Source organism: Triturus cristatus, chromosome 12 (genome assembly GCF_964204655.1).
Source record: "Triturus cristatus chromosome 12, aTriCri1.1, whole genome shotgun sequence".
Taxonomy (NCBI): domain Eukaryota; kingdom Metazoa; phylum Chordata; class Amphibia; order Caudata; family Salamandridae; genus Triturus; species Triturus cristatus.
The window spans coordinates 48,186,238-48,212,108 of NC_140595.1; the positions used below are offsets into that span (position 1 = coordinate 48,186,238).

At 47.8% G+C, this 25,871-nt stretch overlaps 1 protein-coding gene across 3 annotated transcripts in view; it reads left to right on the plus strand.

Moving 5' to 3' along the window:
- STAP2 (signal transducing adaptor family member 2) overlaps positions 1–25,871 on the plus strand; it is a 236,553-nt gene that overhangs the window by 144,419 nt on the left and 66,263 nt on the right. For all 3 annotated transcript variants that reach the window (XM_085638762.1, XM_085638760.1, XM_085638761.1), the window contains exon 8: positions 21,082–21,184. In XM_085638762.1, the coding sequence (XP_085494888.1) occupies positions 21,082–21,184 (103 nt within the window). The remainder of the gene's footprint in view (positions 1–21,081; positions 21,185–25,871) is intronic.

Here is a 25,871-nt window from a genome sequence, read left to right on the forward strand (position 1 = left end):
GTGAAATAATAAACTACAGAATACCTCTCTAAGCATTTCGGCTATCTGGGGTGTATATCGCTCCTGGACAAGGCCTCAGATCAGCAAGTTACGGTCCAACTCGAACCTCAAAATTTCACAAATGGAACCCTGTCTTCAAGCCCATGGAAGATCCGGGTAGCAGTGATCGAACGCCAAATCTCGAAAAGCCGGCGAGAAGGAGCACCAGGCCCAAATGGTATTTCATCAGCCATCTACAAAGAGGATAAATTATTCTGGGCAAGACATCTGGAGTCAGTATACAATAGCACAGTGCAACACAAAAATCGGCCTCTGGAGGCTTTTAAATGCCACAGCCTCATACTGCAACATAAACGCAATGAAAATGAACTTGAAGAATTCCAAAATAATGATCCAGGGGAAGCCATCACTGTGCATCAACCAGTGGCACATGGAAAAGGATAAAGTAGAGGTGATATGAGAATACAAGTACTCGGGCATGCTACTTGACAGACAAGTCTCCTTCAAGCAACATCTTGATTTCATGCATCTGAAATCTAAATCTCTCGCTGCAGCCTTCAAGCACATAAAAACTGCCATAGCATCCTCTACATACTGGCCTCTTCTGAAAATAATACTAACAAAACTAGTTCCAACCATTGCTTACGGAAGGGAAGCCCTAAAGGGCAAAGACTCATTCCTCCTGGATAAAACCATCATCAGGCTCTTCAAGTCGGTCTTTTCCTTGCCACCTCATTCGCCTCCAGTGCAGCTGGGTTTGGAATTTGGCCAAGTGAAGCAATTTATAGCAAGGCAAGGAGCTTTCATCAAGCTCTGCCTCAAGTTAAAGAAGGGCAAAAGTGGAACCCTAAATAGTAATCTCTGGGAAGAAATTTATAGTAGAAACTACTCCCCGTCAGAGATGATCTCACTCACTGGCTCTCTAAAGACCTTTGGACTAACAGGGGATTGGGAGACATTTTCTTTTTTAAAGCATCTTTTTAATAGGCACATGGTAATACAAAAGCAAACATGTGCACCAACAGAATTACACATAAGGATAACAAATATATTCAATGCAATCCAACACCAAACAGTCTCCCAGATTATATTATAACCTATTCCCAGTCTGGTGTAGATCAGATGCAGCATAGTCAATATTGCCAGTCCTCAAGGACAGCACGATGGGGGTGGCATACAGACTCCCTCTGTAGACATTCCACCTGCCTCAGATCTTTTCCCACTTTTTAGTACATCTCCTGCTTTCATGCACTACTCTCTCTGCTGTCATGCACCAGTCCATGTCTCTTTTCCAGTCTCTAATGCGTGGTGCAGATTCTGCCCCCATAGACTTTTCCGCTTTTTCGGGCCTCCTCGCCTCCCCGAGGCCCTTCGCCGCTTTTCCCGCTCTTTTTCCCCCCTACCCGCCCTCCTCCCGCCTCCCAGCTGTCCCCGCCTCCCCGGCTACCCCTTATATGGCTGCCGCTGCGAGGCAGTGGTAGCGACCTTTGACCCCAGGGTAGGTCGCTCCCCTGCCCTTGCGGCGCCACCAGATCCTCTGTGCCTGCCTTCTGCTCTGTTGTTGTGCCGACTGTCCCCCAGAGTGTCTGCCTTTTTCCCCTGTGTATGATCGCGTCCCCTTTTGCTTTTTTGTATCCCAGAGTGCCTGCTTTCCCCGTGTGATCGCGCTCCCCTTGCCTTCTGTATCCCCGAGTGCCTGGTTTCCCCGTTGTGATCGCGCTCCCCTTGCTTTTTGTATCCCTGAGTGCCTGCTGCCCCTCGTGCCCCCGCCGTCCCCCTCCGTCCTTCCGCCGCTTTTTGTCATTTTTTTCTCGCTTTTCCGGCTTTTGTACCCCTTCTAGGTACTTTTCCACTTTTTCGGGCCTCCTCGCCTCCCCGAGGCCCTTCGCCGCTTTTCCCGCTCTTTTTCCCCCCTACCCGCCCTCCTCCCGCCTCCCAGCTGTCCCCGCCTCCCTGGCTACCCCTTATATGGCGGCCGCTGCAAGGTCGCGCAGCAGACGCGCGCAGCGGGCGCGCCGCTGGCGCGCCGAAGGTGCGCCTAAGGCAAGCCCGTCTGCGTCCGTCCGCGCCTGGACCGGGCCCAGCACCCGAACCTCTGGCCCCCGCGCCCCCCGCCTGACCTACGACTCCGCATTCCTCGCCAACCTCAACCCCGGCCGCACGCCGGGCTGCTACTGCACCACCCCGAAACGTACTCACGGACCCTTCACCTGCAGCAACTGCCGCTTCACCTGCCTCCGAACCCACTCCGCTCCCGCCAAGAACTACTCCCCCGGAAACAACCTCCACTGCATCCTGGTCAACACCCGATCCATCCACAGGCACGCCATCGAACTGTGGAACCTCATCAACTCTACGAACCCGGACATCGCCTTCCTCACCGAGACCTGGATGAACCCCTCCTCGGCACCCGATATCGCCATAGCCATCCCCGACGGCTACAAAATCATCCGGAAAGACCGCACCAACCGCAACGGAGGAGGCATCGCCATCGCACACAAAAACTCCATCCGCATCTCGACCGACACCGACAACTCACTCCCCGACGCCGAACACCTCCACTTCATGATCCACAGCGACCCCAAAACCACCCTCAGAGGCACCCTCATGTACAGACCACCAGGACCTCGCACCAAGTTCAGCGAAGACATCGCAGACTTCGTCAACCCTCACGCACTCTCATCCACCGACTACATCCTCCTAGGAGACCTCAACTTTCACCTGGAGAACCTCACCGACAACAACACCACCGCCTTACTGGACAACCTCGCCAACCTGGGACTGACTCAGCTAGTCAACACCCCCACCCACGACGCCGGACACACGCTCGACCCCATCTTCTCCTCCAGCAAACACATCACCTTCAGCCACACCACCGAACTCACCTGGTCGGACCACAGCTGCGTCCACTTCATCTTCAAGAAGACCACCGTGCCCCACCACACCCAGCAACCACCAAGAAGACACTGGAATCGTATCACCACGGAACAGCTCGCATCAACCCTCTCCCAGAACCAACCCACCAGCACCACCGACCCCAACGTAGCCGCCAACAACCTCACAAACTGGATCTCCGACTGCGCCAACCTCCTGGCCCCCCTGAAGACTCAAGCCAGCACCAACAACCACAAGAAAAACTCCTGGTTCACCCCCGACCTCAAGAACTCCAAGAAAGAATGCCGCGCCCGCGAGAAGACGTGGCGCCTTAACCCGACCGAAGAGAACATATCAGCTCTCAAGGACGCCACCCGCCAACACCACCAACACCTCCGCGCCGCACGAAAAACAGCCTACCGGAACAGACTTGACAACAACGCCCACAACAGCAAGGAACTAGTTGGCATCGTCAAAGAGCTCTCCAACCCGGAAGCAGAAAACAACTCCATCCCTCCCTCACAGGACCTCTGTGACTCCCTCGCAACCTTCTTCCACCACAAGATCACCAACATATACAACAGCTTCCCGACCGCCGACACGAGCCCCCCTCCGGAACCCGCCACCGACACCACCACCATCCTCACCTGGAACCCTACCACCACCGAGGAGACCACCCGCATAATGAACTCGATCCACTCCGGATCCCCATCGGACCCCTGCCCGCACCACATCTACAACAAGGCCGACGACATCATCGCACCGCACCGCACCTCCGAGACGTCATCAACGCCTCCCTCACCGCCGCCACCTTCCCGGAGAGCTGGAAACGCGCAGAGCTCAACGCCCTCTTAAAGAAACCTACAGCAGACCCCACCGAACTCAAAAACTTCCGGCCCATCTCTCTCCTGCTGTTCCCCGCCAAAGTGATTGAGAAAATCGTCAACGCTCAACTCACCAACGCCCTGGAAACCAACGACTCCCTCGACCCCACACAGTTCGGTTTCAGGGCCAACCACAGCACCGAAACCGCCCTGATCGCAGCAACGGACGACATCAGAGCCCTGACCGACAAGGGAGAGACCGTGGCCCTCATACTCCTGGACCTCTCTGCAGCCTTCGACACGGTCTGCCACCGCACCCTGATACGCCGCCTCAGCAACGCCGGCATCAGAAGCAAGGCCCTGGAATGGATCGTCTCCTTCCTCTCCGGAAGAACTCAGAGAGTCTGCCTTCCCCCCTTCAGATCCACAGCCACGGAGATCATCTGCGGCGTACCTCAAGGATCCTCCCTCAGCCCCACTCTCTTCAACGTCTACATGACCCCCCTGGCGAACATCGCACGCAAACACGGACTTGACCTTATATCATACGCCGACGACACCCAGCTCATCTTATCCCTCACTAACAACCCCACATCAGCTAGGACCAGACTACATGATGGAATGAAGGAAGTGGCAAACTGGATGACAGACAGCCGTCTGAAACTGAACACAGACAAAACGGAGGTCCTCATCCCCGGCCCCACTCCCACCGCATGGGATGACTCCTGGTGACCACCCGCCCTAGGCAGCACTCCCCAACCCACCGACCACGCGCGCAACCTCGGCTTCATCCTCACCATGACCAGACAGGTGAACTCGGTGACCTCTGCATGTTTCAACACCCTCCGCATGCTCCGCAAGATCTTCCGCTGGATCCCCACCGACACCAGGAAGACCGTCACCCACGCCCTCGTCACCAGCCGCTTGGACTACGGGAACACCCTGTACGCCGGCATCACCACCAAGCTGCAGAGGAAACTCCAACGGATCCAGAACGCTGCCGCAAGACTCATCCTGGACATCCCTCGCCACCACCACATCTCCGGACACCTGAAAAAACTCCATTGGCTACCCGTCAACTAGCGGATCACCTTCCGACTACTCACCCACGCACACAAAGCCCTTCACAACCTCGGACCCAAACTCATCAACAACCGCGTCTCCTTCTACACTCCCCCGCGCACTCTGCGCTCCACCGGACAGGCCCTGGCAGCCGTACCCCACATCCGCAAAGCCACCGCCGGAGGAAGATCCTTCTCTTTTCTAGCAGCGAAGACCTGGAACTCTCTGCCCAGCCACCTTCGCGCCATACCTGACTACCTCTCCTTCAGAAGGCAGCTCAAGACCTGGCTCTTCGAGCACTGACCCCCCCCTCCCAGCGCCTTGAGACCCTTGATGGGTGAGTAGCGCGCTTTATAAATGCGATTGATTGATTGATAGACGAGCTATGTTTCATTTAGCAATCACCATACCCAGGGTCACCCAGATCTGCTCCATATGATTCAAGTCAGTGGCATCCCAAACGTTAAGAAGACTTCGCTTGGCCAAAGGTGTAAAATCACCCCCACACACGCTATTGATACAAGTTATGACAGCTCCTCAGAAGTCCTGTATTCTTGGGCACTCCCAAATTATATGGAATTAGGACCCCTCCCGTCCACATTGCCTTCGACAAGTTGAATTTGTTACTCTACCCATCTTGACCAAGGCATTACAAGACAAATAGGACCTGTGTAGTATTTTAAGGTGCACTAATCGAAACCGTGCTCTGATCGCCACCTCTTTGGGAGCAGCTAAGGCCTCCAGCCAGTCTTCGTCAGCCAGGCCACCTAGATCTGCATCCCAGCAGTGGCGCAAAGGAAGGAGCATGCCAGGGGAGATATCGATGAACTTTTTTATAGGTGAGGGAGATCATCCCTCGGCTCATGTGACCATCTAATAATCTATCCTCTAATAGCGATGATTCCTGAAGAACCTCTCCCGGGGTATTGCCGCCATTAGGGCATGGCGAACTTGCAGATAATGGAAGGTCTCCGCTCTGCCATCGCCAGTTTATATTCTGTCTGTTGCTCAGAAAATGAAAACACCCTCTCCATAGACCAGAGATCCCCTACTTTGGAGATACCAATAAGGTCCCACTTATCAAAGCCTGGTCTTTCCTTCAGCGTGCCTAACTGCTCAGAGTCCCATAGTGGTGTGTCCTGGGTAATCTTGCCTCCCCCAACCCAGTGTCCTGAGTGTCGAGGGCCAAATTTGAACTGTGAGCGCGGTTGGTCCCACAAGTGTCTGACGTTTTGGACGATTGTAAAGTGCATGTAGATACCCTCCCTGGTGCAAGATGTGACGATCCATACGGTACGTTGGGTTTTCTGTGAGTTAATAAACCCATTGATTAATTACCGCTAAGTGCATCACCCAATAGTATTTTTTAATGTCGGTGGGGCTGTTCCTCCATCGTAACAACCTCCTGTCAAGTTAGTTAGGGCGATACGTGGAGGACCCCCGTCCCATCACAAAGTTATGACTTCACCCTCTTTGGTTTTAAAATAGGGTGTGGGAACGGGGAATGGTGTATTCTGTAACACATAGAGGAAGCACATCAGTGCCATCATTTTTAAAAAGGTCGCTCTGCCAAGCAGGGAGAGTGGTAGTAACCTCCAATGTTGAATATCCTTTTTAAGTCACAGCATGGGGCCTTCGAGTTTATTAGTGTTGAATAGTACAGGATCCGTAAGGACAGATTCTGAGATATCGGAACCCATCTTTCACTATACGTGCCACACAGTTGGGCTGTGCGCTTGGCGTCTTGCCATGGAGAATAAATACAGTTGATTTGGACCAGTTAATGGTGTAGCCAGAATATTTACCAAAATTGGTGAAAATGTCTAATGAAGGATTGCGGAGCAGTAATGTATAGAAGGATGTCATCTGCATATTAAGATATCCTATCCTCCCACTCTTCGGTTCAGCACAGGCCACTGAACGGGTCCATTCGCACAAGGCAGCCAAAGTTTCAAAGATTAGAGAAAAAATAGTCGGCGAGAGAGGGCATCCCTGCCTAGTCCTGCATTGGAGGGGGAACATCCAGGAAGTCCGACCATTTACAACTACCTGAACCAAAGATTTAGAATAAAGTCGTATAAGCCAGGACAGAAACTTGGGACCGAAGCCCATGCGGTCCAACACGGCAAATAGGTACTGCCATTCAACCGTTTCAAAGTCCATACATGCATCAAGCGACAAGTCCACTGCATCGTCTCGAATATTTCAACGCAACCCAACACTCCATTGAGTTGCCGCAAATGAAGGGCTGTATTCCTGCCAGGGATAAAACCAGATTGATCAGGATGCACCAATTTAGTTATGATTTGAATAAACCTGGATGCCAGAAGCTTGGGTAGGATTTTTGCTTCTGTGTTGAGGAGCCAGATAGGTCAATAGGAGGTACATTCGTCTGACGGTTTACCCTGCTTGCGTATTACTACTATGGAGGGAAGTCTTTGATCTTCGGGGAAAGTACCTTTTATTCGGCTCTCCATATACATTCCTAACAAGTGAGGAGCTATATTAGATGCAGTGAGTTTATAAAGCTCTATTAGGAGCCTTTTGGGTCCCATCGCCTTGCCCGTTTAGATATTTCTAATCGCCTTCACGACTTCCGCCTCTGTGGGATCACTCTCCATGAGAGATCTATCCTCCACAGAGAGAGTCGAAAGGGGTAGATCAGCTAGTAGTTTGTGATACTTTGCCATGGTTGTCGTGCCTGCAGGAGAATAGAGATGTGTATAATAGGTCGCGAAAACATCAGCGATATCTTGTGGATCTCTCAGGTGTTCCCTATCTGCCAAGCAAATATCAGCTACCCAGTGGTTTGCCCTCTCACGTCTGTCTAACCATGCAGGCAGTTTCCCCGCTTTTTCTCCTATTTCGTGCATGCGATGTCGCATCGCACAATGTCTGACCTTAGCTGCCTCTGTCACTCGATTCCTGTTGCTTGAGGTCCAAAATGCATCCCCGGTCTCATCCACTTCCACTACCAGATTAGCTTAATCGTCACACATTTTCTGTGAAATATTGCTCCGTGGCTTTTACCAATACCTCTCGCGCTCTCTGGATTTTAGATACCAGGTACTCCGTGTAATGGTCCTCCGAGGCTGCAGCTTGTCTAGACTATAGATCACCCATACTGGGGAGTGATTGGAAATCCATCTTGCCAAGTGACGTACATTCGGAAAGTGAGGTATGCTGCTGGCCAAGGTGAACATAAAGTCAATGCAGTAAAGTCTACCATGGGCCCCTAAGAGGAAGGTATACATTTGTGCAATAGGTTTATGTGCCCTCCAAACGTCAACTAACCCTAGGGCTGAGAGGAAGTCCGCTAAGTGTGGGGGGGGGTGACGGGTGACGATCTTTATTGAAATCTCCCCCCATGAGGAGTTCTTCCATTGGCAGTTCAAGTAGAAGTTTACCCAAGTCTGGGAAACTGACGTAGCGCATTTGTGGTGGGACGTATACTGACAAATGATTGATCGTTTCGCCCTCCTACATCCCACAAAGGGCTGCGCATCTAACTAACTGATCGGACCAAGTTCGATTAACAGTAAGGGGAAATTGCTTTCTAGGGAGTATTCCCGTACCCCTGGAACCAGAAGTGAAACTAGCATGAACCATCATCTTGTATCCCCAATGGTCCAGAGCCTTACAAACATTACCCATGAGATGTATCTCTTGCAGAAAGACTGCATCCGGGGAATGCTGTTTAATATACTGAAGTACTAACCTACACTTGATTCTATCCCCTAAACCATTTACATTCCAGGACAAGAGGCTAATCTCCGAAGTGGTCTTTGTATGCACCATCTTCACTCAACACCCAATCCTGTCTATCGATTTCTACTTTGGCAGTCCCACTAGGTGGTTTGAAAAAGAGTGGATTACACACATACACTACAGCAAGGTCAATCCATGTGGTAAAAAAGAAAAACTGGTGCCATATAGTAAAAGAATGAGGAAAATAGAACAACTTGAACTGAACCCCCCCCGCCACCTCCTCCCACCCTCCTGAAATGAGTCCAAACCACCCGAACCTGCCTCCCTGGAAGACGGTTCCAAAACTGCCCTTCCCCCAACTCTACAGAGCTCCTGTCATCCCAACCCAACATAAAAAACATTAGGGAGAGCGTGGTCCATCCAAAATGCCTCCTGCTGCTCCCCCATCTAAGGAACACATTTTTGCCAGCGGCCCACAGTATATGACAGGATTAACTTAGGGGACAGTGACTCACACCTGCCCCGCACCACAGCAGCAACTCTCTGTGCAAGAGTACCCACTTGCTGAATAAACAGTATACTTTAAAGTGATGCATAGTTATATAACAATGAGCACAGTCTGGGGGACCTCAACTGAGTCTCCAACATTCAAGATCAATGTCTGTCATCAAAAGGAGAGGAACAATTGGTCAGGGAGCTTGCTGTCTTGGTGATTCCTTTCCATCCCGGTCTGATTCCTTCGCTGTCTGCCTGGATGAACTCTCTGGACGCTGCCTACGTCACCTCCGCCGGTCTTTGGAGCTGCCTCCCTCCACTGTTCACCATCCCTTGAGCCTCTCCCAAGCTTCCTCAGGAGTTGAGAAGAACCAAGTCCATCCCTCTGACGCTACTCGCAGCTTTGCAGGAAAAATAATTAAGTACTTGACCGCTTTGTTCCTCAAGGCCCTCTTGACTTCAAGGAAACTGCGACGTTGCCTCTGGACTTTAAGCGTGAAATCAGGGAAGAAAGTTATTGTTGCATTCTCATAAGTCACTGGAGGAGCGCTGTGAGCTGTCTGGAGTATTTCATCTTGTTTTGGAAGTTGAAGATACGGGCGATAATGGGGAGAAGGGGGGACCCCAGTTTGGGACGTCCACCCAGAACACGGTGGGCTCACTCCACTAAAAAATATTTAGAGAGGCCACGAGGTTACAGTTTCTTAAGAATAAGATCTTCAACAAATAGGTCTACTGCCGGTCCTTCTGCCCATTCTGGGACCCCTCATATGCGCACATTATTGCGTCAAGATCTACCTTCATAATCCTCCAGATGGGCCTCCATTATTTTACTTGCAGACTGCAACTCACTAACCTGGGCCTTGAGTGCCTCAGTGTCATTGTTTAGAGCGACTGTCGAGACTTCCACCTCCTTGACTGTAGTGTACATGTTACAGAGGTCTGCTCTGAGCAATGAAACCTCAGTTGTGGTTGAATAGGTTCGAATTTCTAGAGCAGTGCACACTCCTTGAATCGCCGCCATAAGATCGTGTAGTGTAATGGGTGCCTCTTCAGTTGTTGATTGCGCGGTGAGTAGGGGCTGCTATTAAGACCCATCTAATGTTTTTTGGGGCCCTTCGAAAGCACATACTTGTCCAATTTTGTCTAGTGGGAGACCTGTATGCCTTTTCAGCCGCTCTAACAAGCAGCCATCTTTGTCGGTGGTTGGCCACGCCCCCGACATTTTCCAACTATTCTACAGTCAAGGCCATTGTAAATAAGAGTCAAGAGTCATTCGCTGCTGCTTTACTAGACTGCATTTGCACTGAGTTGGCATGCCTGGCTTTTATTGGCATCTGATGAAAAGCTAGGCCCTCAACCATACCTAGGCACAGCCATCAAAGCCCAGGTTAAATCATTGTTTCTGAAATATCGCTTGGGTTGTTTTACATTACTGTTACATCTACCACCCTGGAAACGAACTGGTGGAATAGAGTTTGCCAAATCTGTGTAAAAGCTCCAAAGACCATTATCCATCAAATCTGCATATGTGAAGCAAGCAACAAAAGATCGAAAATTCATTTTGAGACCAGTATAGAACCAGAGGGCAAGACGCTGCTGTAGGCCAGCAATCCCAGCTTGTTTCAACCCCTTAGACGTACAGCTCAGTAGTAGGCTGACAAGATATCAGAATAGATTAGATCATAAAATTCAAAAAGCCTAACTTATGGTGCAACATCTGCGGAGAATCTTGGTCCTTAAATAAGCTTCTATACAAGTATGCGACAGATCTGCCTCAGTACTGCGACTGCACGCAGCACCTAAAACTGGCACAACAGATTACACTAGTATAAGGTTCCCGCAATGATAAAACCTGGATGCATGCCAATTTTGGAAAAGTTGAAATACCTTAGACTAACATTGCTCTCTATTAGGCACTAACACGACAGAGCACATAAGTAAACTGCCCCCACCTGTACAAAATCAGGATTGTCTTACTGCCTTCTCGACAACTGAAAAGCTTCAGACTGATGGCAACTTCCTACAGAACAGAAATAACCTAGAAAGCCTTACCTTTTTAACCCAGATTAGGCTCCTAAGAAAAACGATGGTAGCTAAGCGATGTACAAAACGCCAGTTGCAAATGCGTGGGAGTATATGATCATAATAACTATGTTGGGACAAATTCTGGACAGTACCGCCTTTTACAAAAAACAGGATTAGTTTCAGACCGACGCTGTTATTCTTTTTTATATGGATAAACTTGGTATAATATGCACTTTAAGCCGATTCCATTTTCCACAAATCGCTCGTTTGCACCTGTACACTGACATTTTTGCACAACGATTTATTTACTTAATAAAAAAAAAACGTTTATTTTAATATATTTTTCATGAATGTACTTTTGTGCAAAGGTTTTAATTAACTGTGCACTCTAATAGAATAAAATAATTTTTTTTAAAAAACTACTGCCACAGAATGTGGTGCATTATGTTGCACAGCTTGCATTTTCTTGATGCTCAACGCTGTGCATAATTTTGTCCTCCATTGCCACATACTTGCACCATTCCAGTCCCTTTGGGTATAATGTACAAATAACAAAGCCAGCGTGGAATGTCCCTTCGTCAGGTCTGTATTGAAGCCTACAAAACCACCATTGATAGCCCTGCAGTACAAGAATGGTCCCATTGTTGTACCCAGGAGCTCTGGCATGCAGAAATATGCCCCTTTTCAGCACAAAGCCATGGCTGGCAGTGGCACAGAAGTGGCAGAGATATTTGCCAGTCCGCGCAAAGAAAAGTGCCCATATTTGACACAGAGCAGAGCCCATTGGTGGCACAGATCCTTGTCAATCAGTGACTCAGAGACTATCCCATCTGTGACAGAAATCATTGCCCTTCAGTGGTACACGTTATGCTCCGCAGTGCCAGAAGCTAGCTCCATCAGTGCTGCAATATATTGCTGTCAGTTCCCTGTGTTATATATACCAAGTGACAGTGTTGCAATGGGAGTCAAGGATATTGCAATGCAACACACACATTGCCAGCACTCCTACGAGATATCGTTCTGTCACAAAATGTCAAGAAATGCCGCTATATGTTACTTGCAGTTGTAAATTGTATTTTATAATTAACAAACATGATTACACCATACATAAAATACTATAGAACATTATCAGATGTTATAAAAAAAATTGCTGAAATTAAAACAAAAGTTAACAGCAGCATTACGTGCAACTTAAAGTGCATTAACATTTGGCCAAACGTACTAAGGCTAAAGCCGCAACTTTGACCACAGCACATGTGAGCAGCATGTCATCCACTGCCATGCATTCAGCGACAGTCTTCTGCCAGGTTCGAATGTTTTTCTAAACCTGTGTGGTTGTAAATGGAATCCTTCGTGACCCTCTGAGATTGACTAATGCAAGTTGTTGGAAGCAGATTTTAACAAATTACATTTATTTTATTTTATTTTATTTATGAATGTTTCAAAAATCTCATATAAACATCTGAATTCGTTACAACCCTCACTTCACAATGCAGTATTGTACAATGCAAAAATCAATCCAGAGAATTTAGTGGTAAATATCACCAGTCACTGTTACATTTCAGTCACTTACATTGGCTTAATATAATGATCCTCCCCTGATCCTACCATAATTGGCCTATTCATCGGTAAGTTCTTTGGTGATATGCATCTACCTGTCGTAGCAAGGGGTCTGCTATTCTGCTCACTGTGCTCAAATAACTCTGTTGTATAGTCTTCTGCGTTCTGTTCTGTGCCCCCTCATGGCACACTGTGGCGGGTACCATCTCTTCTCTTGCCCTTCACCGTATCATCCGTACCTTTACTCGCCAAGTATGTCTGGTATAGGGACCAATAGTCCTTAGGGCAACTCTGTGGCGTTTGGAGTTCATTGAAAATGTCTGATTGCGCATTGCAGTATGACATATCCAAATGCAGTTCTGCTAATGTTGGAGTGGGGCCCCTAGCCCAACGCATCGCTACTCTGCACATGGCCAGCTGTAGCCCAATTGCTATTGGTTTCCTCACAGACTTTTCTATGTTTTTGTCAAAACCCAGCAGAACCAACATCGGATCCATCTTTATATTGAAGCCTGTTATAGCGCCTAACTCCAGGAAGATTCCCTCCCAGTATTCAAATATCCCTGGGCAATACGCATAAGCCTGTTGCATCGCAAGCAGTTCGCAGAGTCCCTTCGACTATATATCCAAACAATCTTTCTGGTGTATTTTAAACGTGGTATATGTATTAGTCGGCGTCTCCCGTTTAAGGATATCTCTTTTGTCTTATCGCAACAATATCGCCATACATTATCTTCTATGGGTCTACCCGAATCTCTTTGCCAGTCCAATCGTGCCTTAGTCATACCTAGCCTGCGCGCTTACTCCAATATTGGAACTTTCATAGATTCCCATGCTTGGTTCAGTCCCCGTTGTCGGAATGGGAGTCCCCGGTATACATAAAATAGCAATAGAAACCATTACCAAAACAGAACCTAGGCCTAGGCCCATTCTTCTTTTGCAACCTATCCACCTCTTTTTGTAAAAGAGACCCAAAAAAAAGAACAACCAATCAGATTAGCCTCATCCCCCAGAACCCTCCTGAGAGAAGCTCAGAACCTCAGATTTTCGTAGCCGTTGTGTAACCAAACCACTGAAGATGGAAGAGGCTGATCTTTCCCAGGGGAGGCGGGTGGGTCGCATGGGAATCTATCAAAGTTTCCAATACTGGAGAACCAAAGTTACAGGTAAGTAACTTGTTTTCTTACTCCAGTATTGGAACTTTCATGCTTGTATCAGAGTAGCTAGCAGTCAGAAGCACATCTTTTAGTACCATTACCAATATCAAACTAGGAGCAAAGCTATAGTAAACAAATCATGAAGACATTCTCAATCGTCAACAACATACTTAGAAACTTCAGAAACATAAATACATAAGGTTAAAAAATGTGCTAGAGCTGATAAAACAGTAACATAGAAGGATGGATGAAAGAGAAAGCTCACCACTACTGAAAGAGGTTGCTCAGGACTGCTTGGCCAACTGCTGTGTCACTCTGCGTCACAGAATCCAGGCAGTAATGGTTTGTAAACGTATGTGTACTGCTCCAGGTCGCTGCACGTTAGATCTCCCGGATAGGAACACCAGCAAAGAGGGCTGTAGAAGAAGACATCGCACTCGTGGAATGAGCACGGACTCGACCATCCAGGGGCTTGCCCGCTGCTTTGTGACAATATTGGATAGCATTTGTGATCCAACGAGCGATCCCCTGCTTGGAAAGGGGAAATACCTTACGAGGGTCACTAAAAAGACACAAACATTTGAGAAGACTTTCTGAAGTCTTTAGTTTGTTGAAGATAGAACTTTAAGCACCTCTGAATGTCCAAAGAGTGATGTGCTTTGTCTGCTGGAGTAGCCGGTTGAGGGAAAAAAGTCTTAAGAATTACCGGCTCATTCAAATGAAAGTCCGAAGGAACTTTAGGAATGAATTTTGGGTTAATACGTAGAACCACTGTTCCTTTTTTGAACTGTAGAAAGGGTTCCTGAATGGTGAGAGCCTGCATTTCTCCCACACGCCTTGCAGAAGTCAAAGCTAGAAGAAGCGCTACCTTCCAGGAGAGGAATTTCAACTCTGCTTTGTGAATAGGCTCCAAAGGAGGCTTCATAAGCTGGGTGAGAACCAAGTTCAGATGCCAAAGAGGAGGAGGAGGAGGAGGCTTGACTGGAGGGAAAACTCTGAAAAGTCCCTTGAGAAACTGTTTAACTATCCTTGCCGACCAGAGGGAAGGGCCTGAAAACGTGCATCTGAAGCGAGAAATTGCCGCTAGATGCACTTTGATAGAAGAGTGAGCCAGTCCCGCTTTTGCTAATGATAGAATGTATGGAAGAACTTCATGCGGCTCTGATTCAAAAGGATGGAGGCCATTGTGTTGACACCAGATACAGAAACGCTTCCATTTCAATCTGTAATTCTTATTCGTACTTGGGGCTCTTGCCTGAGATAGTACCTCTTTACATTCTGCTGAGAGATTCAGACCAAGAAATTCTCGCTGCTCAGGAGCCATGCCGAGAGCTGAGGATCCGGACGCCAGACTTGCCAGAAGGCGTATTTTCTTGCTCCTGGGTGGTCCCCCACTTCCCCATCCTGGAAGAAGTCTCCCATCTTCGTTACCTCCAGTGTATATAGGGCAGTTCTCACACTATTCTCCAGTCCCAATGGGAACCAGGAGCACCATTCTAACCGGATATGGGAAGAGTACAGTAATGCGCCAGATTGTTTATCTAGCAGACTCCGCCAGGAATGCGCTGTTGTGTTCAGTATGTCAAAGACTCCATATTGGCGGGTGTGTTTTAAATAGAACCTGAGGGAGTGTATAAGGGACTGCAGCATCCCTCTCTAGGTACAGATTTGGCAAATTCTGTGGGCCATGGATCCAGTAATAGGCAAATGAGCTTTGCGTTGCCTTATAATATAATTCTAGGTTTGGGGCGTTAACAAATTTCCAAATTCATATTCTAAGCATCATTGAACCCTTGATGTCTTTTTAAAAATAAGATCAACGTAGTTCTGTGCAAAACTCTATAATTTGACTAAATTCTTCAGAACCCTTCCAAAAAATGTTATATGATATTTTCCTTGCATATCTGGTTACCCCTCTAGGGCTTTCTGCCTGTGGTTGATGATGTGAGTCAAATTCCAGCCTTAAGGGACTTTCAGGTGTGAATGCAGGCAAGTCAAACATAGAGTGAAAAAGATTTTTGCCAACTTAATAAATTTGTGCAATGAACTTCTCCACAGCACCCGCAAAAGCTTCTCCTTCATAAGTTAAAAATTGAAGAAATTTGCTTTGAATAACATCCGCAACCGGATCAATGGTGGAGATGATGTTATAAAGATCCCAACGCAATATTTATTTTGTTTGCTATCAACTTTCAATAAGTAACATGCTGTTTGGAAACCCCGCTTTCACTAAACCACACAGTAAGAAAACAATAATTTGGCACCCTTGAGATCGGCTATTGGTTGAGATGCCCGCGGTGGTATCCCTCTTCCCACTTCACTTTCCGAAGACAATTGTATTTTTCTGGTCAAATTCCCCACTAAAGCATTGGGCTCAGTGTACATTTCGAGAGCATCCATCACGCCATTGCTCATGTCCTGTTAACAGCACGCGCTGTACTGTTTTGCTCCAATATTCAGGGCTAGACCCTGCTAGCATGATTTAAATTGTGTATGTAATGTAGTAGACAGGAACTTCATATCAATCTCGAACATTTTTAAGGGAACCCCCTTTGGGCTGAGTGCTGCTCCTCTCCTGGCTGCTCTGTTTATAGATTCTAGACTAACCTGTAACATCAGTTCTCTAGCAAGCCTGGGCGGGACTTTTCAGTGTTTATGAATATTAATGAAGTTTCCTTGACATTCCATATAGTAGCTCTATGAGTACCGCAGGATTCTGGCTCGCCACATGCTCTTAGAGACACACTATATCGTTCCAGAAAATGTGGAGCATCCCTCTATTTTCTTCTGCCTTGGATACTCAACATTTTCACTTGTAACTATACAAGTCTTTTCACATACATAGGTTGATATAGGTTGTTATGGGCAGTCTCTGTGGGGGATTCTCAGAAGAGACTTGGGTCTGTACACCTGACTGTTGCAAACCCTGCCATCAGTAGAAGTGCTAATGATCTTTTTTAGGTTCTTGGCAGATATCAGATAAAAGACTTGACTATAGCCCCTCTCCTGTGCTTGTGTAAGTGTTAGAAATTAAGAATCGTGTTCTGTTTAGCGGATACCTTATGCTTCATCTTTTGAATCTTCCAATGTGCCAACAAAAATGAAAAAGAGATAATCAGAAGTGCAAACAAAAGACAATTGTGGCTACATTTTAGATCTCCATTACAAAACTGTTTACTTCAAATGTTTAAAACAAGCTAATTTCTTGTACAGAAACAAAAAGAATGACGCTAGGGTGGGCAGAACTTTTCTCGGAGTTGCATAAAATATCAGTGAGATTCCACGGAGTTCCATGAGTGGTGGAATTTCATCTAGTACCACTGCTCGCACTGATTTTCTGCGCCGGAAGCTTGTTCTGCGCTGTAAAATCAGTACGAACGGCACCACGCGCTGCGCCAGAGGGCGCAGCTTCTTTCTGCCGCTCGAGTAGAGTCTGTTCTCAATCTACAGCTTTCTCAATGTGAACGGCAGTGACTTGTCACAACCACCCGTGTTGAGAAATCACACGGGGACTCGTCCTAGTGCTTGATTTTCTTGCTGGCACTCACCAACTTAATGTTGGCGAGTCACATGCTAGAAAAACCCCGCCACACGGCAGTTCATTGAGTTTATCTGGAACTCTGCGCTCCAGGCAGAGTGCGGAGTGGGCAAAACTCCACGAATTCCGCCGGCAGAGCGGAGTTTACCGCCCATCCCATAATGATGCCAACATCTGCTCAGGAAAATCAGGTACTTAGTGCCAACACAGTGTGAGGTTAACTAGGAAATCAGGATAAGTTCAGCAAGCCGTATAGATGCCACTCACCACACAGAAGTGGGTGTTTGGAAAAGATAACCAGGTTAATTGTGGGATTACCCAAGTACAATCCAAAAGCTGTATTGTTTCTGGAGCCCACATTGCTTAAATGGGCGAAAGATTCAAAACTATTCATTGACTGAAATATTTCTACTTCAATAAACAATGCCAAGGCTTTTATTTGTACGAAGCCAGTACAAATAAGACTTTGATTTATGGGTAAATTGATGTGTATCAATATGCCATTTAAAGGATATTTTTGGCGACTCTGTGCAGAAGCTATGAATTCTAAAGGCTGGTTCAGAATGTTATTTGTGTGTGTGTAAAATCTGACTTACTCCCTCAGATAGCTTCTTTTACGTGTGCAAACTGACTTTTGCTATTCACGAGTGTCGGTTTTCCATTGGTACGGTATTCTAATCACATGTAGGTTTTCGAATAAGTATACCTCCTACTACCTTGCCGAGGTAGTGGTAAGGCGGTAGATGTATGTAAATCTACGGGTGTAGATTTACGACTTTGTTTGTGAATCGGACCCTATGCCTGGAACCAAAAGGGTGCACAGTGCCAACCATAACTTTCTTTGCTAGAAAAAGTCACTATATTTTTGTGATCATAAGAGCTGTTTTCATTACAGCGTCTGAAAGCCCTGCATTAGAAAATAAAACATGTCAAATATGAAGTCCTGCGTTGCTGCGAAAACAAGTGCTTTTCTGAAAAGCCTACATTACCCTTCAGCTCTGACTCAATGCTATGTACTGTGGCTTGCAAGACCAGTCTGATTAGAGAAAAGCGGGTCATCCAGCCACACCAAAGGGGAACAAAACAGAATTCAAGATTGAGGGCTCAATTCGTTAAGAAATTAATAAAACTGTACTCCTCAACTTTACTATCCTGACAGGCAGCGTAATGATGACTTTCTAGAATTCACAAAACTTTCCAGCAGTAAATCTGCAAGACTGAGCGGTCATCATAGGTTGCCAGTCATAATCCTGGAAAACATTTGCAAACTTCTTTGCAAGCAAGAACTTACACGTTTTCACCTGAAAAGAATCATAGCAAGTGCAGTTTACTCGCCACCTGTCCTGCAAACAGGCAGGTGTAGTACTGGGAATACCATGCGACAAGTTCCATGGGGTCCCACGTCACGGTGCCGAATTTTACAAAGTGTAGTGTATAATAAGGGGGTACCCAATATTCCAACCGCATCTGGGTAAAACAATCATAGCAAAAAACAAGATGATGCGAAGGAACCGATCAAATAATATTTTTCACAAAATATGAAGGAAACCACAAATTACTCCTTCACAGAAAGTTATTTATATATTGAAATTAATCATCTGCTAATCATATCATTGTCTGGACACAGTTTCATTTGATAAATCGCTTTTATCAACATATAAATAAAGTTCCAAATATTCATTTCATACGTAACTCAGTGAACATCGGTCCATTACTCAAACAAAGAGCATAAACACAAACAACAAAAGGCATTTACTCCTTTCCTTATTCCCCTACAAATAATAATGGATGTTGACACTATTATCGTGAGCATTCCATTGTTTGAAGTCGCCCCATTGGATAGTACTAGGAGGTAGTAACCGTTATACCTCTTCCACAATTTATTGGTACTATATATTTCAATTCAAACAATGATTTAAATTCTTCCGGGGCACTTAATATTCAACAGTAGTCGACGCGTTTCAGCCCAACTTGCTTGCGGGCCTCATCAGGACAAGGGTATATAAGGATTTATCTCCTGGCACAACATCTTTCACATTCCACCATGGCAATATCATTTTCTTCTAATGCTCTGCTCATTTTTACCAAAGTTGACTGAAGAAACAGGATAGCATCACCTCCAGCCCCCAAAAAAGTTTCAAATATATCGCTCTTCTAATTGCTAATAAAGCTTCAGGCTCGAGGTTTCCAGTGGGGATTTGTCTCCATTATTGCTATCCATTATTTTGTGAAAAATATTATTTGATCGGTTACTTCGCATCATCTTGTTTTTTGCTATGAATTTTACAAAGTGTGCAGATCCATCCTGGGACATAGGGGGGCAGCCTGATGTGTGATTGCACTGTTTCTTTTCTTTTTTCTCCATGGAGAGGCAACCTCTTCCGCTACACCCTCTCCAAGTCTGCAGATGATCCGTTCCACTTCCCACGCTGCGAGGGGAGATACTCCAGCCGTGTGCTGGAGTAAAACTCTGCCCTCTTTCTGGAGTAACTCTGTTAATGGCGGGAAAGGGTTGGGTCTAAGTTTTGGAAGGCCAGCACCTAAGTTACATACATAGAGGTTCCAGCTATGTGTGTGCCAGTTACAGAGAATTCACTCAAGTTCCATGTTCATGGGTGTAAATTACAGAAGTTCATATAAGTGCCATATATATGTGTGGGTACCTTCCAGCAACTTCCCACAAGTTCCATGTATATGTGTGGGTACCTTAAAGCAAGTTCCCACAAGTTCCATGTAGATGTGTGGGTACCTTCCAGCAAGTTCCCAAAAGTTCCATGTACATGTGTGGGTACCTTAAAGCAAGTTCCCACAAGTTCCATGTATATGCGTCGGTACCTTCCAGCAAGTTCACTCAAGTTCCATGTATAGCTGCCGGTATCTTACAGCAAGTTCCCACAAGTTCCATGTATATGTGTGGGTACCTTCCAGCAAGTTCCACGTATAAGTGTGGTTACCTTACATCAAGTTCACACAAGTTCCCTTCAGATATCTGGGTTCCCAGGAGAGGGTCAAGGAAACAATCAGTGGAATTACAAAGGAAAGGAGCAGAAGAAACACAAAGCACAATACTCGCTGCACACATCTGGTCTACACTGGCATGAACCGGAAGTGAAAGGTGCAGGAAGCGTGTGAAAGAGCACCAGTGCTTCCCTTTTTCAGAGGGTGAGATTAAGCGAGAATGGAAAATAAGTCTTATCACTTATTAGAAGGAAGTAATAAGATATTTTTACATTTCGCAAATTTGTTCATCTCATGAAAGTAAATCTCCGTCTCTGGTTGGGGACTGTGTGTTTTATGTTAGACCCTTTCCAGTTATGGAGAGCTTTGGACATTAATTGCTCTCAAAGCCAGGAGTAAATTTCAAGAGTGAATTTCAACTAGGTGTATGCGTATGCGACCCGTTTCAGAATTTACAACTCCCTATATGGTTCAGATCCCTGTAATTTTAATGCCACATTATGGGCATCTTCATGTACTGCGTTGGCTGGGCAATGTAAAATAGCTATCACAGTGTATCTGCAAATTTGACACCTTCCCTTATACCACATTCGCCCCCCACAGTTTTATGCCCATCTTTTCTTGCTCCTCGTTTTTTCCCTCTGCCTTTCTCTTGTTGTCTTTAGTTTCCAGTACTCTTGGTCAGTGTCTCTCCTGCTCTTCTTCATGCTGATATCACTTGTCTTTCAGTCTCTTCTTCTGTTTTCGACCCTTTTCTCAAATGCCTTCTTGTTTCTTGTCATCTCTCACAATTGCCTCTCTGTTAGACTCCACTACTCTGTCTCTGTCTGCCCTTTGTACTCACTGGAAGTAAGTACATGTGTTTCCGATCCTCCAGGTTCACTGCAAGACTCTCTTCGATGTCATGAATTACTTTGTAGAGAAAACCAACAAGGCCCTGGTGCCATTTTGCATGGAGACCGACTATGAGGATAGCCTGAGTAAGTCTGTGCTGTGCATTGGTGTGAGTAGGAGCGAAACATGACCTAACTGAATAATTCTGTGTTAAGTATGCGCTTGTGAAATAGTAAAATAAGAAGAGAAAATATCTCCTTCATAGTTCTGCATAGTGTGCAGCTATACGGAGGTGTGGAATGAGCACAAGGAATTGGTAAGTTTGCACTTTGCGCTGCAGTTTGTGTAATGGAAGTAGGATTAGGTTGTTAGTAAAGCTACACATCTCATTGGTTTGTGCAGTTGTTTATTGAAGGCCAGTAAAGTTCAATAGTAACTCTATAGTATGTATTGATGTCCCCAGCTACCAAATAAGACATTAGACTAGCTTAATCTACTCTGATCACAGGTGAGGTAATGTGCTTTACATTAGCTTCCACAACACACCAAATGCAGCTTTTCACAGACAGAGGTGAACCAAAGGCTTCTAGAAATTCAGTGTGGTTCTCTTTTCTTTTGGATACTATCGGCCGCCGCTCAAGAGTTTATCAAACTAGATGTGGGCCGGGCATGCAAAAATCAACAACCACATGCAATACAGATAAGAAATAAGGAACCAAGCTAATGCTACAGGCTTGCAGTCATCAATAACCACATGCAACGCAGATCGGAAAGAAAGAAAGAACCAAGCTAATGCTAAAGGCATGCAGGCATCAACAACCACATGTAATACAGATAAGCATTAAAGAACCAAGCTAATGCTACAGGCATCAATTACCACATGCATCTGAAAGAAACAAGTTAGTTATAGATTCCTTACCTTAGAATTACCCTCAGGCGTCAGACTTGATCCAGAAAGTTTTTTTGTCAGCAGTACCTCTGCGCGTCGGTCGGCTCCGCATCCTTCGTTTGCGTCGTGTCCCGGGATGACATCGCGGTTGCTACTTAGACGCTGCCCTCGCGCGCTGACGTCAGTTCTTTCTTTTTCCACACCAGCCAGCGCAGATCTGGAGAGAGCGGTACCTCCAGTCACTTTTGACAGACTTTTTTCTCGACCATTGTCGACTTCTTTTCCATCGACTCCTGGTGCACTAGGGATGCCCGGTTTCGAGGCCTGTGGTTCCTGTACCCGACTGATGTCGGTTACGGATCTGCACCGCGTGCGTCTCTTTTGCCTGGAGCGTGACCATGACCCCAAATTGTGCTCCGACTGCCGGTCGATGGTGCCGAAAGCTTTGCAGGAGTGGTCCCGAAAGTTGCTTGTGCGCAGGCAATCGGCTCCTTGCCATTCGAGGTCCCGGTCACAAGGGAGGTCGAGAGACTGGTCGCGGAACCATCACCACTCGTCCAAGTCATCGAAGTCTTCGCACTCTTCGCACTCGGGGTCGGGTAAGTCAAAGCACAAAAAGAAGTCGTGTTGCGTAGGGCGGCCGAGGCTCTCAACCTCGAGCTTCCTACGGTGGAGGTCAGGACTAACCTCCTGACACGGGTGCTTCAACCGGTGGCGAGCTCTTCGGAGCCCCTGCTGCCGTTTAATGAGGCTGTCACAGATGTCCTTTTGGGCACGTAGTCCAGGCCCAACACGGGGGCACTCGTGGATAGGATGATTGCCCGACGCCACCACCCAGCTTCAGGCAACCCCACTTTCCTCTCCCAACACCCCACCCCGGAGAGCTTGGTGGTCCAAGCCTCCACTTTCAAGAGCGCATTCCCTGCCGCTTCCCCAGAAAGGGAATCCAAGAAGCTGGACCATCTTGGGAAGTACATTTTCTCTTCCGCCAGCTTGGGACTGCGGTCGGTAAACACTGCATGTCTATTGGGCTGTTATTCCCACTCTGTGTGGTATACGGTTGCACAGGTGCTGCCCCTGTGTCCGGAGGAGGCCCGAACAGTGTTCTCTCAGGCTGTCGCCACCGGGAGGGATGCGGCCAAGTTTACTATCAGTTGTGGGCTGGATACCGCCGACTCTCTGGGCCGGACAATTTCAATGTCAGTGGCACTTCGTCGCTATGCCTGGATGAGATCGACTGACTTTTCAGGGGGTGTCCAGAACACCTTGATGGACATGCCCTTTGATGGTTGTCGCCTTTTTGGTGACAAAGCGGAACACACTCTAGAGCGTTTCAAGGACTCACAGGCTACGGCCAAGTCCTTGGGCCTCTCCAGCTGCCTAGCGCAGTCTGCTTTTTGCCCATTTCGTGGCTACGGAAGGGGTGCCCCCCTACATTCCACCCAGAGCCACAGGCCGCAGCAGATTACCCATCCTTCGCGCAGCCGGGGACATGGGAACCAACGCCGTGGTTCAGGGGGCCTGCGGGTGGGCCAGTCCACCAACCCCCCCTCTGCAGCAGCCTCCAGACCCACCTAGTCCGGACTTTCAGGCCCATCAAACGCCAGTGGGAAGCAGGATTCGCCATCACCTCCCCCACTGGCGCACCATCACGTTGAACAGCTGGGTTTTGCAAATACTCCGAAGGGGCTACGCCCTCCCCTTCGAGACTACTCATCCAACCATGCCACCGAGATACCACCGCATGTCGGAGGATCATCTGGCCCTTCTCTAGCAGGAAGTTACTGCTCTCTTGGCCAAGGGAGCCATTGAGCGCATTCCTGTCCCAGAAGTAGGTCGTGGTTGTTACTCCCAGTACTTTCTGGTCCCCAAGAAGAACAAGGGCCTGCATCCTATCTTGGATCTCAGGGACATCAACCATTTCCTCTGGAAGGAGAAGGTCAAGATGTTGACGCTTGCTCAGGTCTTGTCTGCCCTCGACCCGGGAGATGGATGGTAGAGTTGGACTTGCAGGACGCTTATTTTCACATCCCCGTCCTGCCGGCCCACCGGTGTTACCTGCAGTTCACGATAGGCTACAAGCATTTTCAATTTACCATGCTTTCCTTTGGCCTTACCAGTGCCCCTTGGGTGTTCACAAAAGTGATGGCGGTGGTCGCAGCTCATCTGCGCAGATCAGGGGTTTCAGTCTTCCCCTATCTCAACAACTAGCTGTTTAAGGCGGGCTCGCCCCAGGCAGTCGTCTCCCACCTCCAGACTACGGCCGACCTCCTGCACTCGCTGGGGTTCTCCATCAATGTGCCGGTCACACCCGATCCCCTCTCAGAAGCTCCTCTTCATTGGAGCGGTTCTGTAGACAACGCGGTTTCGGGTCTATCCTGAACAGTGAGTCCAGAATATTCAGGTTATGATTCCGATCTTTCAGCCTCTATCCCAGGTTTCAGTCAGAATGACCCTGAGGCTGCTGGGCCTCATGGCCTCCTACATCCTGCTTGTCGATCATGCCAGGTGGTATATGCGGGCTCTGCAGTGGGACCTGAAGTCCCAGTGGGCGCAGCATCAAGGGAATCTGTCTGATTGAGTCCAGATCTCGGAGGGCACTGCACAACTACTGCAGTGGTGGCTCACCAACCAGGATTAGGTCAATGGCAGATCCCTTTCCCTTCTCCAACTAGACCACACCGTGGTGACGGACGCATCCCTTCTGGGATGGGGCGGCCACATGGGAGAGGCGGAGATCAGAGGCCTCTGGTCTCCGGCGGAATCTGGGCTCCACATCAACCTTCTGGAGGTCTGGGCGATTTGTCTTGCACTGAAGGCATTCCTTCCCTCTGTCTGGGGAAGAGTAGTGCAGGTGTTCACGGACAGCACCACCGCCATGTGGTACTGCAAGAAACTGGGTGGGGTGGGGTCGTGAACCCTATGTCAAGAGGCCCTCCTCCTCTGGACATGGCTGGAACATCAGGGCAGATCCCTGGTGGTTCAACACCTGGGAGGTTCTCTGAACGCCAGGGCAGACGAACTCAGCCGCAGGTGCATGATGGATCACAAATGGTGTCTTCAAATGGAGGTGGTGCAAGGTCTCTTTCAACAGTGGGGAGAGCCTTGGTTAGATCTATTCGCCACCGAAGAGAACGCGCAATGTCAGCAATTCTGTATGTTGGAATTTCAAGGCGGCACTCGCTAGGCGACGCTTTTCGTCGCGAGTGGAGTTGCGGTCTGTTGTACGCCTTTTCGCCTATACCACTGCTGCCCAGAGTGCTGAAGAAGATCAGGCGCGACCGGGCCCAAGTCATTATGGTGGCTCCGGATTGGGCACGAAGGGTCTGGTATCCCGAGCTGCTCAACATGGCCATCGATCCTCCGATCAGACTACCTCTTCGGGAGGATCTTCTGTCGCGGCAGCAGGGGACGGTCCTCCACCTGAACCTGTCCAGCCTCCACCTCCTTGAGTGGAGATTGAGTGACGGCAGTTGACGTCTTTCGACCTGCCTCCTGAAGTCTGTGATGTAATCTTGGCAGCCAGGTTTCCTTCCACTAAGACGGTAGACACCTGAGGTTCTCTTGTTTCTTATTTCTCTAGCCCAGCAGGGCTCTGCTCTTGGCACTATCAAGGGCTATCTTTCGGCCATCTCTGCCTCGCTTCGGCTTCCAGATCAGCCTTCCCTTTTCAAGTCCCCAGTTGTTAGTCGCTTCTTTAAAGGCATAACTCATCTCTTTTCTCCTATTCCCTTCGTTATGCCTCTGTGGGACTTGAACCTGGTTTTAACTTATTTAATGTGCGCTCCCTTTGAGCTGCTTCACAGCTGTCCTTTCAGGCTCTTGACTCTCAAGATTGCGTTCCTGGTGGCCATCACCTCTTCTTAGACGAGTGAGTGAGCTCCAGGCGCTTTCTTTGGGGTTAAGGATATCCTTTCAGGGCCATAGTTTTGTGCACCAGTGGT